At 46.7% G+C, this 20000-nt stretch overlaps 1 protein-coding gene across 1 annotated transcript in view; it reads right to left on the reverse strand.

Moving 5' to 3' along the window:
- Window positions 1–20000, reverse strand: part of ninl (ninein-like) — a 28218-nt gene that overhangs the window by 7241 nt on the left and 977 nt on the right. The window contains exons 2-19 of the mRNA XM_062430398.1: window positions 18530–18715; window positions 17520–17616; window positions 17080–17282; window positions 14649–14712; window positions 14039–14412; window positions 12653–12829; window positions 11780–11916; window positions 8988–9128; window positions 8694–8868; window positions 7964–8074; window positions 7299–7385; window positions 6506–6650; window positions 5284–5352; window positions 3942–4066; window positions 3402–3482; window positions 2982–3124; window positions 2290–2427; window positions 1076–2131 (exon numbers count right to left, since the gene is read on the reverse strand). Coding sequence (XP_062286382.1) covers window positions 1076–2131; window positions 2290–2427; window positions 2982–3124; window positions 3402–3482; window positions 3942–4066; window positions 5284–5352; window positions 6506–6650; window positions 7299–7385; window positions 7964–8074; window positions 8694–8868; window positions 8988–9128; window positions 11780–11916; window positions 12653–12829; window positions 14039–14412; window positions 14649–14712; window positions 17080–17282; window positions 17520–17616; window positions 18530–18712 — 3506 coding nt within the window. The 5' untranslated portion in view covers window positions 18713–18715. The remainder of the gene's footprint in view (window positions 1–1075; window positions 2132–2289; window positions 2428–2981; window positions 3125–3401; window positions 3483–3941; window positions 4067–5283; window positions 5353–6505; window positions 6651–7298; window positions 7386–7963; window positions 8075–8693; window positions 8869–8987; window positions 9129–11779; window positions 11917–12652; window positions 12830–14038; window positions 14413–14648; window positions 14713–17079; window positions 17283–17519; window positions 17617–18529; window positions 18716–20000) is intronic.

A 20000-nucleotide genomic window follows, 5' to 3' on the forward strand; every position in this document is an offset into this window, starting at 1 on the left:
GAGATGATGAAGAGATGATAGAGAGCAGAGATGATAGAGAGCAGAGATGATAGAGAGCAGAGATGATGGAGAGCAGAGATGATAGAGAGCAGAGATGATGGAGAGCAGAGATGATGGAGAGATGATAGAGAGCAGAGATGATAGAGAGCAGAGATGATAGAGAGCAGAGATGATGGAGAGCAGAGATGATAGAGAGCAGAGATGATGGAGAGCAGAGATGATGGAGAGCAGAGATGATGGAGAGATGATGGAGAGATGATGGAGAGCAGAGATGATGGAGAGCAGAGATGATGGAGAGCAGAGATGATAGAGAGCAGAGATGATGGAGAGCAGAGATGATGGAGAGATGATAGAGAGCAGAGATGATGGAGAGCAGAGATGATGGAGAGCAGAGATGATGGAGAGATGATGGAGAGATGATGGAGAGCAGAGATGATAGAGAGCAGAGATGATGGAGAGCAGAGATGATGGAGAGCAGAGATGATGGAGAGATGATGGAGAGATGATGGAGAGCAGAGATGATGGAGAGCAGAGATGATGGAGAGATGATGGAGAGCAGAGATGATGAAGAGATGATGGAGAGATGATGGAGAGCAGAGATGATGAAGAGATGATGGAGAGATGATAGAGAGCAGAGATGATGGAGCGCAGAGATGATAGAGAGCAGAGATGATAGAGAGCAGAGATGATGGAGAGCAGAGATGATGGAGAGATGATGGAGAGCAGAGATGATGGAGAGATGATGGAGAGCAGCAGCAGGAGGATAGAAGAAGGTCAGACTGTTAGTATCACTGCTTTTTATTGGACGTGCTTCCACATAGAACTGAATATAAGTTTATTCAGATTGAATCATCATGAATCTTTCTCTTCTCTTCTTCTTCTATAAGAACATGCTGACAGTCATTCAGTGAGGTTCTGTTACTGTTCTTTAATCATCAGATGAAGTTTAAACAGGAATCAGACTAACGGGCTCATGCAGGTGTGATTGGGTTAGAGATGACATGTTAAAGCATTCCTCAGTGAGCAGCAGTTAGTGAATGAGCGTTGGGTGGAGCCGGTCTCATGCTCCACAAACCTGTGAGGACTGGACGGGTCCATCACCTCCTCCAGATCCAGAACCAGCGTCTCCAGCTCCAGCAGCTGCTGCGTCATCCTCCTCTTCTCCCGCTCAAAGTCCTCCTCCGTGCTCCTCAGCTGGTCCCTGGAGTCCTGCAGGGCTCGCTGCAGCAGCCGGACCTCGCCGGCGTCTCGGAGCCGGTTCGCCTCGCCGCTCCTGGAGTTGAGCTGTGTGCGCAGGTCCAGAACCAGGTCCGCGGTGTCGTTGAGCTGAGCGCTGAGGTCTCGGAGGTGATCTCTGAGGGAGGTGATCTCCTCCTCCATCTCTACGATCTGAGTGGAGAGCTGGTTGACCAGACGGGTGTAGCTCTGCACCTCCTGGCTCAGGCGGACCACCTCCTCCCTCTCCTCCTGCAGACCGGACCGGAGCTGCCGGGTCCTGGTCTGCTCCTGCCTCAGAACCTCCTGCAGACTCTCCTCGGCGCTCCTCCTCCTGCTCAGCTCCTCTGAGACGGAGTCCAGCTCCAGCCGCAGGTGATCCACAGCCATGGCCTGCTCCTTCAGGTCCTGGATCAGTCGGGCCCGGTCCGTTCTCATGGAGTCCAGCTCAGCAGTGAGTCTGGAGACGCGCCCCTCCTTACTCCTCGTGGCCTCCTGCAGGACCTCCAGCTCACATCGCAGCGCACTGATGGTCTGGTCTTTGGCCTCCTGCTGCTGCTCTTCCTGCAGCTGCTCCTGCTGCTGCTGCTCCTCCTGCTGCTCCTCCTCCTGCAGCTGCTCCTCTACACAGCTCCTCTCTGGGATCAGGTAGGAGGCTTCTGATTGGCTGATGCTGAGGGAGGAGGTGTGTATGAGTTCCTGCTGCTCCTCCTTCCTCCTCCTCCTCTCTGTGGAGAACTCGGAGCAGATCCGGGTCTGCTCCTCCCTCTGGAGCTTCTCCTGCTCTGATTGGACGAGCCGGTTCTCCCAGAATGCTCTCTGCTCCTGCAGCTCCTGCAGGAGGCGCTGCTGAGCGTCGGCGTGCTGCAGCTTCATGTGAGAGAGCTGCTGCTGCGCCTCCTCCTGCGCCTCCTCCCTGCTTACAGTTACACACCAAACACTCAAACTCCACCTGACATGTTCCAGACTCCACTAATCAAACAGCTAGTCTCACCTGAACTCTACCTGACCTTTAACCTTTAACCTTTGCCCTTTAACCTTTGCCCTTTAACCAGCAGTGATGTCAGCACTCACCTGACCAGCAGCAGCTCCTGGTCCATCTGCAGCCTGAGCTCAGCCTCCAGCTGATCCTTCTCGCTGCTCAGCCTCTGCACCAGGTTACTGAGCTCTCGGGCAAAGTTCTGCTCCAGCTCGGCGCGCTCCCGTTGCATGCTGGGAACACGACAGAGTCACAGTCGACATTTCAAAAAAAACATCTGGAAGCTTCTAACAGCTGGGTCACTTTAATGTTATAGATATGATTCTGTTTAGTGTCCATGAGGTTTAGTTTAAATTTAAAGGGTTAAAACATGAAACTAAACGTATGAATAACTTCACACATTCTTTTTTTGTGGACCCAGCATCAAATTTCTGCTTTTAATCCATTTAGAGAGAATATATTAGAGGATTATGGTAAAAATGTCTAAGTGGTGTAACCATAAAAACTTTGTACCAAATAATTCAACTTGCTTAAAAACAGTAAATAGTCAATAAAACACCGTATCAACTAGTTTGGCATGATCTTACATTATAACTTTATATTAAATAAAGGTAATGGAATACAATTGTTCTACATATTACGTTTACTCTAATCACTTTAATCCACTAAATAAATGTTCTTCCAGTTAAAACATGAGTGTGAAGCTCTTAACAGTAAAGTTAGTCGATGAGCTGAAACACCATGACTCAGGTGAAGCTGAAGGTAAGGTAACGGTCTTCTTCCTCACCGGCGCTCCTGCTCAGAGCTCCACCTTCCTCCTCCTCCTCCTCCATGTTGGATCTGAGTCTGCAGTTTCTCCATCACCTCCTTCAGCTGCTTCACCTGCTGCTCGGCTGCAGCTTTCTGCTCCTCCAGCTCACTGATCTCCAGCTGTTAGATATTATGGAAAACTTCTTTTATTACACTATTTATTATTTGTTGATGACAGAGTTTCACAAAGCTTCAGGATTTCTGAAGCTAATTAAACTTAAATTTGACACATTTAACATGAGCAGTTTTATATTCTATACTTTTATTGTTGATGTGTGATAAGAAGGAACCTTCAGTTTGATCCCAACACATTATTGTACATTTAATTAACTATAAAACAATAGTTGTGATTAACTTTGCTGCTGTTTTAATGATTATTGATTGGTTGGTTGTTTACCTTGAAGGCCGAACAGATGTCTTTGCGTTCCACCTCCATGCTCTGCTTCATCAGCTCCTGACTGCGCTCGTAGTAGTTCACCTGGACCAGTTATAATATAATAATATATATTATAGTCTCCAGCTGGATATAATATAATATAATGTAACGTAATGTAATGTAATATAATATAATATAATGTAATGTAATGTAATGTAATATAATATAATGTAACGTAATATAATATAATATAATGTAATGTAATGTAATATAATGTAATCTAATATAATGTAATGTAATATAATATAATGTAATGTAATATAATATAATGTAATGTAATATAATATAATGTAATATAATATAATATAATGTAATGTAATATAATATAATGTAATATAATATAATATAATATAATATAATATAACGTACCTGAGTCTCCAGCTGGATGTAATATAATATAATGTAACGTAATGTAATGTAATATAATATAATATAATGTAATATAATATAATGTAATATAATATAATATAATATAATATAATATAATATAATATAATGTACCTGAGTCTCCAGCTGGATGTGCAGCTGCTGCAGCTCCTGCTTGTGTTTCTGCTTCAGCTGCTCCAGAGCCAGTTCAGTCTGGATACTGACTGACGGACCAGAGACACCGTCCAATGAGGATAGAGCTGCAACAGTCAGACAACAGTCAGACACACCAACAGTCAGACACACCAACAGTCAGACACACACCAACAGTCAGACACACCAACAGTCAGACACCAACAGTTAGACACACACCAACAGTCAGACACACCAACAGTTAGACACACACCAACAGTTAGACACACACCAACAGTCAGACACACATCAACAGTCAGACACACCAACAGTCAGACACACCAACAGTTAGACACACACCAACAGTCAGACACATCAACAGTCAGACACATCAACAGTCAGACACACATTAACAGTCAGACACACACCAACAGTCAGACACACACCAACAGTCAGACACACCAACAGTTAGACACACACCAACAGTCAGACACACCAACAGTCAGACACACCAACAGTCAGACACACCAACAGTTAGACACACACCAACAGTCAGACACACCAACAGTCAGACACACCAACAGTCAGACACACATTAACAGTCAGACACACACCAACAGTCAGACACACACCAACAGTCAGACAACAGTCAGACACACACCAACAGTCAGACACACCAACAGTCAGACACACCAACAGTCAGACACATCAACGGTCAGACACACCAACAGTTAGACACACACCAACAGTCAGACACACCAACAGTCAGACACACCAACAGTTAGACACACACCAACAGTCAGACAACAGTCAGACACACACCAACAGTCAGACACACCAACAGTCAAACACACCAACAGTCAGACACATCAACAGTCAGACACACCAACAGTCAGACACACACCAACAGTCAGACACACCAACAGTCAGACACATCAACAGTCAGACACCAACAGTCAGACACACACCAACAGTCAGACACATCAACAGTCAGACACATCAACGGTCAGACACACACCAACAGTCAGACACACCAACAGTCAGACACACCAACAGTCAGACACATCAACAGTCAGACACACCAACAGTCAGACACACCAACAGTCAGACACACCAGCAGTCAGACACACACCAACAGTCAGACACATCAACAGTCAGATACGTCAGACAGTCTGAACTCTTTATAGATTGTTGAATCTGTCTGAGAGGAGCTGATCAGAGCAACAAACTTGACTTTGAAATCATCCTAACACAAACACACAAACACACACATACATACATACACACAACTGGGTGTTCACATTATTGTGTCCATCCCCCGTGTGCAGGTGTGTGTGTTTTTCACCTGTTTTATCAGCCGGCTGCAGCTTCTTCCTGACCCGAGGAGACGAGCTGCGCTGCATGTCTGAGTCGTCTGAAACACACAAATACACACATACACACACACAGATTATTGATCATTTAACTTAAGTAGAAACAAACTGAGTCTGAGACAGAAACACAAAGCAGAAACTCACTGAGAGACATGATGAGACTGTATGTGTGTGTGTGTTACTGTGTGTTACTGTGTGTGTGTGTGTGTGTGTGTGTGTGTGTGTGTGTGTGTGTGGGCGTTTCCTCCTCTGTTACCTGAACAGGTCAGACAGGAACTAAAAGCCAGTTTGTGATGTTCTCATGATGTCACTTTCACCCTGACCATCTGATTGGATCATGTCATCAATACTGTGTGTGTGTGTGTGTGTGTGTGTGTGTGTGTGTGTGTGTGTGTGTGTGTCTCTGTGTGTTACTGTGTGTGTGTGTGTGTGCCATCCCATCTCTGCTCAGGAAGGACAGTGTGTGTTTGTGTGATTTTGTTCATCACAGTGTCTCCAGCTCACTGAGGTGTGTTTTATCCTCTCATTTCAGTGATATTTAGTACACACACATACATACACACACATACATACACACACACACACACACACACACACACACACACACACACACACACACACACACACACACAGACTCTTATGTGTTAGAAACAATGCTTGGTATACCTCTAAGCTTAATTTAACTGAACTTAATGTTAAACCTCTAACAGAGAACTGGACACAAAGTGATAACTGTTATTTAAAGCAGTGAAGTGGCTCCACCTGCTGTCAGAAATACGTTACTGCACACACACACACACACACACTACTGTTACTTTCTCATTTCCAGCATTAAACTTTGAGTTTCTCTGCACAGATTTTACACACATCTGGATTTATGCTGCAGGTTTTACTTTTTTATATTTTTATTTATTTATTTTATTTTTTAACTTTAATTAAAGTCTTAAAGTGACAGAAGAGAAAAAACTGATTTTATTATTGATTCCAGTGAGTTTAATCAGCTTCAAACTTTTAAACATTTATAACTGTGTGTGTGTGTGTGTGTGTCAGTGTGTGTGTGTGTGTGTGTGTGTGTGTGGGTGTGTGTGTGTGTGTGTGTGTGTGGGTGTGTGTGTGTGTCAGTGTGTGTGTGTGTGTGTGTGTGTGGGTGTGTGTGTGTGTGTCAGTGTGTGTGTGTGTGTGTGTGTGTGTTACCAGAGTCAGACTCGGTGTTATCACAGTGTTGTTGTTGTTGTTGTTTCCAGCTCAGCGTGTCGGAGCGTCGGGTCTTCTTGTCGCTCTTCTGACTCTTCAGCAGCTCCAACTCTGAGCTCAGCTCATCGTTTCTGTCCCGCAGCTCCTGAAACATCACACACACACAAACACACACACACACACAGTATTGATCACATAATCCAATCAGATGGTCAGGGTGAAGGTGACATCATAAGATCATCACAAACTGGATTTCAGTTCCTGTCTGACCTGCTCACACACTTTCTCTGGCTAACTAACAAAAAATACTATAAAGCCTGGAGAAGGAGCTGATGATGTCACTGGTGATGTTATTGATGATGTCACAGACAGTAATCTGGGGTTGCGTGCTCCAGGTGCACTGTGGGTAATGTAGGCAGGAATGATGCGTTAACTTTACAACAGAACTAAGAGCCGACGTCAGAAACTCATCAGCTGACTCGTACCTGTCCTCAGGTGAGCTCACCTTGATGTTCTGTCCAAGCAACACGAGGCGTTCAGGTACACAGACAGAAACAGACATTACAACTCCATTCATTGTTTCTCTGTCACATCACTGAGATGCTGTTACATAAAACCTGTTTGATCAACTTTAAACTAAACATATGATCTATACGTTGTTATTACAGCTGCTCTGCTTCATATTCACTGTGTTTCTCTTCCTTCATACATATACACATATACACACATATATATATATGTGTGTATATGTGTATAAAACATGTTTATATTTGAGCAGCAGGTAGTTTCTTACCCGGCAGCGCAGCTCGTACTCTCTGATCAGTTCTGTGAATCGCTCCTCGTGACTCAGACCAGCGCCGGCCGGATCCAAGCTGCCAAACTGTCACACAGAACAACACTGATTGGTTCAAAGCTGTTAATCAGTCAACCAACCAACCAATCAATCAACCAATCAGTCAGTCAATAATCAATGAGCTGAAAAATAAAAAGTCTTCTGCAGTCGGAGCAAAGAGACGAAGAACGAAACAAAGTCACACAAGAAACTTTCATCAATAATTTATCAAGGAGACGAGTTACCTTACACCACTGTGTGTGTGTGTGTGTGTGTGTGTGTGTGTGTGTGTGTGTGTTACTGTGTGTTACTGTGTGTGTTACTGTGAGACACACACACACACACACACAGACACTACTCCACCAGTATATAATTTGCTGTATAACTGGTTTATATTCCAGTTATAACTGCAGTAACAGACTGTGTCCACCAGGGGGCATCACAACCAGCAGACACGCAGAAACATGACCACAGTAACTGTTAGTAATGAGGGTTCCTCAGGGTTCCTCAGGGTTCCACACAGTGTGTATTACAGTGTGTATTACAGTGTGTATTGCAGTGTGTACTGCAGTGTGTATTGCAGTGTGTATTGCAGTGTGTATCGCAGTGTGTATCGCAGTGTGTACCTTGTCCTGCAGCAGCTGGTCCAGGTCTCTCTGCAGTCTGGTCACTGAACTCTGAGCTTCAGCCAGTTTGAGCTTCACAGCACTGAGTTCATCCTCCAGACGACCGTTATCCTGAACACACAAAACATGTTAATACCAGCAGCAGTGTTAACAGCAGCAGAGTTAACAGCAGCAGTGTTCAGTGTTAACAGCAGCAGAGTTAACAGCAGCAGAGTTAACAGCAGCTGTGTTAACAGCAGCAGTGTTCAGTGTTAACAGCAGCAGAGTTAACAGCAGCAGTGTTCAGTGTTAACAGCAGCAGTGTTCAGTGTTAACAGCAGCAGTGTTAACAGCAGCAGAGTTAACAGCAGCAGTGTTAACAGCAGCAGTGTTCAGTGTTAACAGCAGCAGTGTTAACAGCAGCAGTGTTAACAGCAGCAGTGTTCAGTGTTAACAGCAGCAGAGTTCAGTGTTAACAGCAGCAGTGTTAACAGCAGCAGTGTTCAGTGTTAACAGCAGCAGAGTTCAGTGTTAACAGCAGCAGAGTTAACAGCAGCTGAGTTAACAGCAGCAGTGTTCAGTGTTAACAGCAGCAGTGTTAACAGCAGCAGAGTTAACAGCAGCAGTGTTCAGTGTTAACAGCAGCAGTGTTAACAGCAGCAGAGTTAACAGCAGCAGAGTTAAAAGCAGCAGTGTTCAGTGTTAACAGCAGCAGTGTTAACAGCAGCAGTGTTAACAGCAGCAGTCACACCTGTGCGGCGCTGCAGAGCTCCTCCTGTAGCTGCGCCTCCTGCACTCTGAGCAGCTGCAGCTCCTCCTGCAGGGTGCTGCGCTCTCTCTCCACCTGCTGCAGCAGCGCCTCGCTCTCCTGCTCAGACTGACTGCGCAGAGCCGTCAGCCTATCACGGAAGTCCTGCTCCAGGTCCCTGCCAATCACAGAGCAGCTCGTTAACACAGAGCAGCTGTTTTCATGAAGCTGAAACATGAATGAATCATCTTTTATAAATACATTTATTAAATAAAATAAAAAAATAAAAATAAAGACCTGATCCTGCTCTGGTTCAGGGTTTCCATGCTGGCGTGCCGGTCGTCCACCTCTCGGACCAGCTGCAGGTTTCTCTGGTCGGCCAGATCCAGATCTGACTTCACCTTATCCCTCTCCCTGCAGGCCTGCTCTGCTGCCACCCTTCACACACACACACACACACACACACACACACACACACACACACACACACACACACACACGATGGGTCAGTGACTGAAGGATGGGTCGGTGACTGAAGGATGGGTCAGTGTGTGAAGGATGGGTCAGTGACTGAAGGATGGGTCAGTGTGTGAAGGATGGGTCGGTGACTGAAGGATGGGTCAGTGTGTGAAGGATGGGTCAGTGACTGAAGGATGGGTCAGTGATTGAAGGATGGGTTAGTGACTGAAGGATGGGTCAGTGACTGAAGGATGGGTCAGTGTGTGAAGGATGGGTCAGTGGCTGAAGGATGGGTCAGTGTGTGAAGGATGGGTTAGTGACTGAAGGATGGGTCAGTGACTGAAGGATGGGTTAGTGACTGAAGGATGGGTCAGTGACTGAAGGATGGGTCAGTGTGTGAAGGATGGGTCAGTGGCTGAAGGATGGGTCAGTGTGTGAAGGATGGGTCAGTGACTGAAGGATGGGTCAGTGACTGAAGGATGGGTCAGTGACTGAAGGATGGGTCAGTGACTGAAGGATGGGTCAGTGACTGAAGGATGGGTCAGTGTGTGAAGGATGGGTCAGTGACTGAAGGATGGGTCAGTGACTGAAGGATGGGTCAGTGACTGAAGGATGGGTCAGTGTGTGAAGGATGGGTCAGTGTGTGAAGGATGGGTCAGTGTGTGAAGGATGGGTCAGTGACTGAAGGATGGGTCAGGGTCTGAAGGATGGGTCAGTGACTGAAGGATGGGTCAGTGTGTGAAGGATGGGTCAGTGACTGAAGGATGGGTCAGTGACTGAAGGATGGGTCAGTGTGTGAAGGATGGGTCAGTGACTGAAGGATGGGTCAGTGTGTGAAGGATGGGTCAGTGACTGAAGGATGGGTCAGTGACTGAAGGATGGGTCAGTGACTGAAGGATGGGTCAGTGACTGAAGGATGGGTCAGTGACTGAAGGATGGGTCAGTGACTGAAGGATGGGTCAGTGTGTGAAGGATGGGTCAGTGACTGAAGGATGGGTCAGTGACTGAAGGATGGGTCAGTGACTGAAGGATGGGTCAGTGTGTGAAGGATGGGTCAGTGACTGAAGGATGGGTCAGTGACTGAAGGATGGGTCAGTGTTTGAAGGATGGGTCAGTGATTGAAGGATGGGTCAGTGACTGAAGGATGGGTCGGTGACTGAAGGATGGGTCAGTGTGTGAAGGATGGGTCAGTGACTGAAGGATGGGTCTGTGTGTGAAGGATGGGTCAGTGACTGAAGGATGGGTCGGTGACTGAAGGATGGGTCAGTGACTGAAGGATGGGTCAGTGACTGAAGGATGGGTCAGTGTGTGAAGGATGGGTCAGTGATTGAAGGATGGGTCAGTGACTGAAGGATGGGTTAGTGACTGAAGGATGGGTCAGTGACTGAAGGATGGGTCAGTGTGTGAAGGATGGGTCAGTGACTGAAGGATGGGTCAGTGACTGAAGGATGGGTCAGTGTGTGAAGGATGGGTCAGTGACTGAAGGATGGGTCAGTGACTGAAGGATGGGTCAGTGTCCTAAGGATGGGTCAGTGTGTGAAGGATGGGTCAGTGACTGAAGGATGGGTCAGTGACTGAAGGATGGGTCAGTGTGTGAAGGATGGGTCAGTGACTGAAGGATGGGTTAGTGACTAAAGGATGGGTCAGTGACTGAAGGATGGGTCAGTGTGTGAAGGATGGGTCAGTGACTGAAGGATGGGTCAGGGTCTGAAGGATGGGTCAGTGACTGAAGGATGGGTCAGTGTTCGAAGGATGGGTCAGTGACTGAAGGATGGGTCAGTGACTGAAGGATGGGTCAGTGACTGAAGGATGGGTCAGTGTGTGAAGGATGGGTCAGTGACTGAAGGATGGGTCAGTGACTGAAGGATGGGTCAGTGTTTGAAGGATGGGTCAGTGATTGAAGGATGGGTCAGTGACTGAAGGATGGGTCGGTGACTGAAGGATGGGTCAGTGACTGAAGGATGGGTCAGTGTGTGAAGGATGGGTCAGTGACTGAAGGATGGGTCGGTGACTGAAGGATGGGTCGGTGACTGAAGGATGGGTCAGGGTCTGAAGGATGGGTCGGTGACTGAAGGATGGGTCGGTGACTGAAGGATGGGTCAGTGACTGAAGGATGGGTCAGTGTGTGAAGGATGGGTCAGTGTGTGAAGGATGGGTCAGTGTGTGAAGGATGGGTCAGTGACTGAAGGATGGGTCAGTGACTGAAGGATGGGTCGGTGACTGAAGGATGGGTCAGTGACTGAAGGATGGGTCAGTGTGTGAAGGATGGGTCAGTGTGTGAAGGATGGGTCAGTGTGTGAAGGATGGGTCAGTGACTGAAGGATGGGTCAGTGTGTGAAGGATGGGTCAGTGTGTGAAGGATGGGTCGGTGACTGAAGGATGGGTCAGTGTGTGAAGGATGGGTCAGTGACTGAAGGATGGGTCAGTGTGTGAAGGATGGGTCAGTGACTGAAGGATGGGTCAGTGTGTGAAGGATGGGTCAGTGTGTGAAGGATGGGTCAGTGACTGAAGGATGGGTCAGTGACTGAAGGATGGGTCAGTGTGTGAAGGATGGGTCAGTGTGTGAAGGATGGGTCAGTGACTGAAGGATGGGTCAGTGACTGAAGGATGGGTCAGGGTCTGAAACTCACTGCAGGTGCTGGAGCTCGTTCTTGTAGGAGATCAGCGCCGCCTGCTGGATGCCGTTTCCACTGACCAGCAGCTCGTTGTCCAGAGCCAGAGTGAGATCTGCCAGACTGAGACGCTCCTCCAGAGAGAAGTCCAGAGTCTGCAGGGACACACACACCCAGACCATCAGGACCCTGTTTACCCTCTCTGTGGTTCAGAGTAGACGGGACCAGCTCCTAGTTTATACTGTTATAGGCTTAGACTGCTGGGGGTCCTCACATCAATCAATCAATAAATCTTTATTTATAAAGCGCCAAATCACAACAAAGTCATCTCAAGGCTCTTCACACATAGAGCAGGTCTAAACCGAACTCTTCAGGTTTAATTTCACATGATGGACTGAGCTGTGGATCAGGACCCTCATGCTCGTCTCTCTGCTCATAGAGGTCTGTTGGGAGACTGCAGTGGTCCAGGTGTTATACGGGTCAGTGAGGTGTTTAGTGTCCATGTGGTTTAGTTTAAATTTAAAGGGTTAAAATGTGAAAATAAACGTATGAATAACTTCCAGCATCAAATTTCTGCTTTTAATCCATTTAGAGAGAATATCTACATGATGCTGCAGGTAGTTTCCCACCTGGGGGGAAAACTGCAGCACGGAGTTAAACATCTAGACTCAGGCTCAGAGTTCAGTCGACCGGCTCTGGAGATAACTTCTGTTGTGATGTGGAAGATTGATTGATTGATTGATTGATTGATGGATTGAAAACTTAATCAGCTGATCCAGTTTCTGTCCTGGTGCTCCATCTGAACAAATCATTTTAACCAAACTCAATTTAGACATTTCTAGAACTCCTAAATTCTGATCTAGTGAGGTTCTGGTCCTGGTCCAGACTCACCTGCAGGATGTCCCGGCTGTTGCGGATCCCCTCCTCGGTCCAGAGGCCGATGACTCTGTCGGGACTCGTACATCCTGATCCGTCGTCCAGCCGGCTGAGAACCTTCTGCCCCACGGTGGCCGTCAGCAGGGAGGGAGAGGTGGAGCGGACCGAGCGCTCCTCTAACAGCACCTGAGCCTGCATCAGAGACCAGAGAGAGTCCACATCAGAGACCAGAGAGAGTCCACATCAGAGACCACAAAGAGTCCACATCAGAGACCACAAAGAGTCCGCATCAGAGACCAGAGAGAGTCCACATCAGAGACCAGAGAGAGTCCGCATCAGAGACCACAGAGAGTCCGCATCAGAGACCAGAGAGAGTCCGCATCAGAGACCAGAGAGAGTCCGCATCAGAGACCAGAGAGAGTAACTCTGCAGGTCTCTCACGGTCTCATAAACGTCTGTTGTTGCAACATTTAATCTGGATTAGCTGCTCAGAGCCGCCGGGTCTCAGAGCTACAAACACTCATCACATGATCTGACCTCAGTCTGCTGTTACAGCTAACATACAGCGAAAGAGGAGTGATGCATTGAAGATGCAGCGAAGCTGCAGTGATTCAGTGAAGCTGCAGTGAAGCTGCAGTGTCGCAGTGAAGCTGCAGTGATGCCGCGAATCTGCAGTGAAGCTGCAGTGATGCAGTGAAGCTGCAGTGTCGCAGCGAAGCTGCAGTGATTCAGTGAAGCTGCAGTGAAGCTGCAGTGATTCAGTGAAGCTGCAGCGAAGCTGCAGTGATTCAGTGAAGCTGCAGTGAAGCTGCAGTGAAGCTGCAGTGAAGCTGCAGTGATGCAGTGAAGCTGCAGTGATGCAGTGAAGCTGCAGTGATGCAGTGAAGCTGCAGTGATGCAGTGAAGCTGCAGTGTCGCAGTGAAGCTGCAGTGAAGCAGAGATGAGTGCACTGTGTGAAGCAGTAGATCACCTGTGTGTAGTAGTAGCTCGTCCTCTCTGTCTTCACCCACGTTAACAAACCACAGCCTGACATCAGACCTGATGTGAAGCTCATGATGAATTATACCTGTAGTCACCTGTTCACCTGTAGTCACCTGTAGTCACCTGTTCACCTGTAGTCACCTGTAGTCACCTGTTCACCTGTAGTCACCTGACTGAGCTCCGCCCACCTGATTGGACAGATGAGTATCAGCTGATGCAGAGGCTCATGATGAGTTCAGGTGAACTCAGACAGATGAGACTCCTTCACTCATAACTGTTGTCTATTATGTTTACTGTGTCTGTGATGTTTCAGCAGCTCTGCAGCACACAAACGATCGACACATCTCACAGTACAACCACAAACTCCACCAGCCCCCCCACCCCCCCCCCCCCCCCACTGCTGTCTGCAGTATAATCACCGTGTGTGGCGCCCTCTGCAGGTCGGAGTGTCTGAGCGTGTGCGGTGGCGCCCTCTGCAGGTCGGAGTGTCTGCGCGTGTGCGGTGGCGCCCTCTGCAGGTCGGAGTGTCTTAGCGTGTGCGGTGGCGCCCTCTGCAGGTCGGAGTGTCTGCGCGTGTGCGGTGGCGCCCTCTGCAGGTCGGCGCCTCTAACGGGGGTGGAGCAGGAGACGGGGGCGGAGCCACACAGAACTTTCTGGAAGTCTCTGAGGCTGACTCTGTTGTCCAGCACGTCCAGCTCCTGCAGGCCGGGCTCGAAGGCTCCTCCTCCTCCTCTTGCTCCTCCTACTGCCCCTCCTCTTCCTCCCTGCTGCTCCTCCTCCTCCTCCTGACCTCCTGCAGCTCAAAGTTTAAACACATTTTAAGAGATGACGTCATGAACATGAACATGATGAAGGTTCAAATTAAAAAGTGAATAAAAGCAGATTGAATACTTTCAGTTTAATCAAACAGACTCTGCTTCTATTAATGAGACTCTGGAGGTCAAAGCTCCTGTGGTCCCTGAACTCATCAGCTGTAATCAATGTGGATGTGTATTGATGATTGATGGTGCAGGTTTGACTGTAGCGTACCTTTACTCTGACAGTCTGGCGGGATGCTCTTGGGACTTCCTGCCTCTTCGTCAGACTTCAGGCTCTGCAGATTAAACATGGAGGTCAGAGTGAGATTCACTTAAATGTCACTAAAATCCTGACGTCTGACTGAGTGATGAATATAAGATCAGATATATGATATTTATTATTATACACTAAGCATAACACACACACAGTGACGCCTTAACATGTGAATCAACTGTCAAAAAAAGAGCTTTAAAAATAAGGAGTTCATTCTAACTTATATAAAGACAATGAGCTGTGAGTGTTATATGAAGGTCCTCACAACTATAGAGAGACCTGTGTGTGTGTGTGTGTGTGTGTGTGTGTGTGTGTGTGTGTGTGTGTGTATGTGTGTGTGTGTATGTGTGTGTGTGTGTGTGTGTGTGTGTGTGTATGTGTGTGCATTAATGCCAACAAACCAAACAGTGATCAGAAGGAATTCCTGAGCGATCATTACTTCTGTTAGACTGAACAAAGTGTGTGTGTGTGTGTGTTTATGGGGGTATATGTGTTTGTGTGTGTGTGTGTGAGTGTGTGTGTGTGTGTGTGTGTTCAGTGTATAGACCCCAGTTGTCACGCTAAAGAGCTTAAAGCTGCTCTGACTGAACGTTTGTGGGAAAATGAACCTGTGACTGAAATCTGTGGTTAGTCCTCAAATAATGAACTGCTGCCTGAGTGAGTGTGTGTGTGTGTGTGTGTGTGTGTGTGTGTGTGTGTGTGTGTGTGTGTGTGTGTGTGTGTGTGTGTGTGGTTGTGTATTAAATAATGATCAGTGTTGTATAACTGCTGCAGTCAGCTCTTCACTCGATCTTTCTGCATCTTGTAAATATTCCAGTGACAGTGAGGATCAGACAGGATGAGTGAACAATGTTAAAGTTATTATTTATAGTTTATGTTTTAAAGTTTCCAAACAAACTAAACTCTCTCTCCCTCTCTCTCTCTCTGTCTCTCTCTCTCTCTCTATCTCTCTCTCTCTGTCTCTCTCTCTCTCTCTATCTCTCTCTCTCTGTCTCTCTCTCTCTCTCTCTCTCTCTCTCTGTCTCTCTCTCTCTGTCTCTCTCTCTATGTGTCTCTCTCTCTGTCTCTCTCTATGTGTCTCTCTCTCTCTCTCTCTCTCTGTCTCTCTCTATGTGTCTCTCCCTCTGTCTCTCTCTGTCTCTCTCTCTCTGTCTCTCTCTCTATGTGTCTCTCTCTCTCTCTCTCTCTGTCTCTCTCTATGTGTCTCTCTCTCTCTCTCTCTCTGTCTCTCTCTCTCTCTATGTGTGTCTCTCTCTCTCTCTGTCTGTCTCTCTCTCTCTCTCTGTCTCTCTCTCTCTCTCTCTGTCTCTCTCTCTATGTGTCTCTCTCTCTCTCTCTGTCTCTCTCTCTCTCTGTCTCTCTCTCTCTCTCTCTGTCTGTCTCTCCCTCTTTCTCTCTCTCTCTCTCTCTCTGTCTCTCTCTCTCTGTCTCTCTCTCTCTTTGTGTCTCTCTCTCTCTCTCTCTCTCTCTCTCTTTCTCTGTCTGCCAGCAGACACATTCCTCACAAACCCACTTCCTGAAACCTCCCAGCTCACCAAAACCACCAGACCTCCCCTGCTTACTACTCTCCTCCTCTTCTCTCCTTCTCCTCTTCTCTCCTCCTTCTCCTCCTCCTTGTCTTTTCTTCTCCTCCTCCTCCTCCTCTTCTCTCCTCCTCCTCCTCCTCCTCCTCTTCTCTCCTCCTTCCTTCCTCCTCCTCCCTCCTCCTCCCTCAGGTATTTGACTGCAGCCGTCTGGATATTTGAGATGAACCTCGCCCAGCAGAGACATACAATGAGCTTTATTCAGACTGTGTGTGTGTGTGTGTGTGTGTGTGTGTGTGTGTGTGTGTGTGTGTGTGTGTGTGTGTGTGTGTGTGTGTGTGTGTGTTACAGAGCGTGCTCAGTACAGACTTCCTGTTGGCTCCTCATTAACTTTAATGAGATGATAATATTTCATAATATATCATCTTTTTTCTTCAGTTTTAAAGCTGCTGATTCTACAAAGACTGTGTGGAAATAATAATAATAATAATAATAATATATGATTTATATTATATTGTGATTTTTAATCTAATATTAATGCAACCTGTTTTATAATGATTATTTTATAATATAACAATAATAATAATTGTATTGCTAATAACTGTATTTAATATAACGTAAAACATGCAGCAGTGTTTCTGTATATTTTACATATAAATTATAATATAAATATTTATATATAAAGATATTTAGTTTTTTATTTTATGACAGTAAAATAATCCTGAAAGTGACGGAGGTTCAGAGGTCAGAGGTCAGAGACTGAGTGGTGACATCATCTGCTGAATATTGATCAGCTGATTGACCGTCCTCCTCCATCACAGTCAGCTGGTGTTGCCATGGAAACAGCTCTGTGATTGGACGCTCACCTCGACGCTCTCCAGAGACGTGGACCGTCTCAGTTTGGCCCTGCGGACGCCGGCCGGGGACGAATCAGACGCCTCGGTTCGAGACGGCGGCGAATCCTCAGAGTCACAGGTCAGCGCAGCGTCTGATTGGCTGTCGGGACGAGAGCGGCGGCCATAACGCTTCGTTCCCTTCACAAACTTTGGCTTCACCTCCTCCGGCACCACTGAAGAAGGAGAAGGAGAAGAAGGAGAAGGAGGAAAAGAAGGAGAAGGAGAAGAAGGAGAAGGAGGAGAAGAAGGAGAAGAAGGAGGAGGAGGAGGAGGAGAAGGAGGAGAAGAAGGAGAAGAAGGAGGAGGAAAGGAGGAGAAGACGTCTTAGCGTCTACGTTCATCGTGAATAAATCAGCTGTAATTTTAAAGAAGGTGATCAGGTGATCAGCTGATCAGCTGATGTGTCTCACCTGGCTGCAGGTAGCTGCTGTCGTCCTCTGACGTGCTGAAGTCCAGAGAACGAGAGAGAACGGCCACGAAGCCGTCCTTAAACTCCTCAAAGTTCACCTGAAAATCACACACACGTTACTGTGTGTTAACCTAGTTAGCCTGTAGTTTGCATGTAGCGTGTAGTTAGCGTGTAGCATGTAGTTAGCGTGTAGTTATACTGTAGTTAGCGTGTAGTTAGTGTGTAGTTATACTGTAGTTAGCGTGTAGTGAGTGTGTAGTTAGTGTGTAGTTAGTGTGAAGTTATACTGTAGTTGGTGTGTATTTAGTGTGTATTTAGTGTGTAGTTATACTGTAGTTAGCGTGTAGTTAGTGTGAAGTTATACGGTAGTTGGTGTGTAGTTAGTGTGAAGTTATACGGTAGTTGGTGTGTAGTTAGTGTGAAGTTATACGGTAGTTGGTGTGTATTTAGTGTGTATTTAGTGTGTAGTTAGCGTGTAGTTATACGGTAGTTGGTGTGTATTTAGTGTGTATTTAGTGTGTAGTTAGCATGTAGTGAGTGTGTATTTAGTGTGTAGTTAGCGTGTAGTTATACTGTAGTTGGTGTGTATTTAGTGTGTAGTTAGCGTGTAGTTATACTGTAGTTGGTGTGTATTTAGTGTGTAGTTAGCGTGTAGTTATACTGTAGTTGGTGTGTATTTAGTGTGTAGTTAGCGTGTAGTTATACTGTAGTTGGTGTGTATTTAGTGTGTAGTTAGCGTGTAGTTATACTGTATTTAGTGTGTATTTAGTGTGTAGTTAGCGTGTAGTTATACGGTAGTTGGTGTGTATTTAGTGTGTATTTAGTGTGTAGTTAGCGTGTAGTGAGTGTGTATTTAGTGTGTAGTTAGCGTGTAGTTATACTGTAGTTGGTGTGTATTTAGTGTGTATTTAGTGTGTAGTTAGCGTGTAGTGAGTGTGTATTTAGTGTGTAGTTAGCGTGTAGTTATACTGTAGTTGGTGTGTATTTAGTGTGTAGTTAGCGTGTAGTTACCCGGGCGTAGGAGCGTCCTCCCAGCAGCGTGTCCAGCAGCAGCGGCAGGTGAGCGTCCAGCTGCAGCTTCCTGCAGAGCTCCGTCAGCTCCAGCCGGTCCAGGAAACCAGAACACGTTGAGTCACAGCTGTCAAACTCCGCCTTCAGCTGGGCCACATACCTGCTGGACTCCGCCCCCTCCATCACCTGTATCACATGGTACACATCACACCTGTATCACCTGGTACACACACCTGTATCACCTGGTACACACACCTGTATCACCTGGTACACACACCTGTATCACCTGGTACACACACCTGTATCCCATGGTACACACACCTGTATCCCATGGTACACACACCTGTATCCCATGGTACACACACCTGTATCATATGGTACACACACCTGTATCACATGGTACACACACCTGTATCACCTGGTACACACACCTGTATCACCTGGTAAACACACCTGTATCACCTGGTACACATCACACCTGTATCACCTGGTACACACACCTGTATCCCATGGTACACACACCTGTATCCCATGGTACACACACCTGTGTCCCCTGGTACACACACCTGTATCCCATGGTACACACACCTGTGTCCCATGGTACACACACCTGTATCACCTGGTACACACACCTGTATCACCTGGTACACACACCTGTGTCCCATGGTACACACACCTGTATCCCATGGTACACACACCTGTATCACCTGGTACACACACCTGTATCCCATGGTACACACACCTGTGTCCCATGGTACACACACCTGTATCCCATGGTACACACACCTGTGTCCCATGGTACACACACCTGTATCCCATGGTACACACACCTGTATCCCATGGTACACACACCTGTATCCCATGGTACACACACCTGTGTCCCATGGTACACACACCTGTATCCCATGGTACACACACCTGTGTCCCATGGTACACACACCTGTATCCCATGGTACACACACCTGTGTCCCATGGTACACACACCTGTATCCCATGGTACACACACCTGTATCACCTGGTACACACACCTGTATCACATGGTACACACACCTGTATCATATGGTACACACACCTGTATCCCATGGTACACACACCTGTATCCCATGGTACACACACCTGTATCACCTGGTACACACACCTGTATCATATGGTACACACACCTGTATCACCTGGTACACACACCTGTATCATATGGTACACACACCTGTATCACATGGTACACAGATGATGATGTAATCAATCATCTGTGTGATTTACGAAGCGACTACAGATCAGATATTTGATCAATACTGATCAGATTTAAGTCAAAAACACACTAATCAATAACCAGGTGATCAATACATGTTCCCAGTTTATTAACATACTGATGGGAAATATGAATGACATCACCATTATCTCATTATTACAGTAAGAGGTAACTATTGATTTCCCTCCAACAACACACTTATAGATTATTGATTGATTAGTAAAA

This window comes from Scomber scombrus, chromosome 12 (genome assembly GCF_963691925.1).
Source record: "Scomber scombrus chromosome 12, fScoSco1.1, whole genome shotgun sequence".
In the NCBI taxonomy this organism is placed as follows: Eukaryota; Metazoa; Chordata; class Actinopteri; order Scombriformes; family Scombridae; genus Scomber; species Scomber scombrus.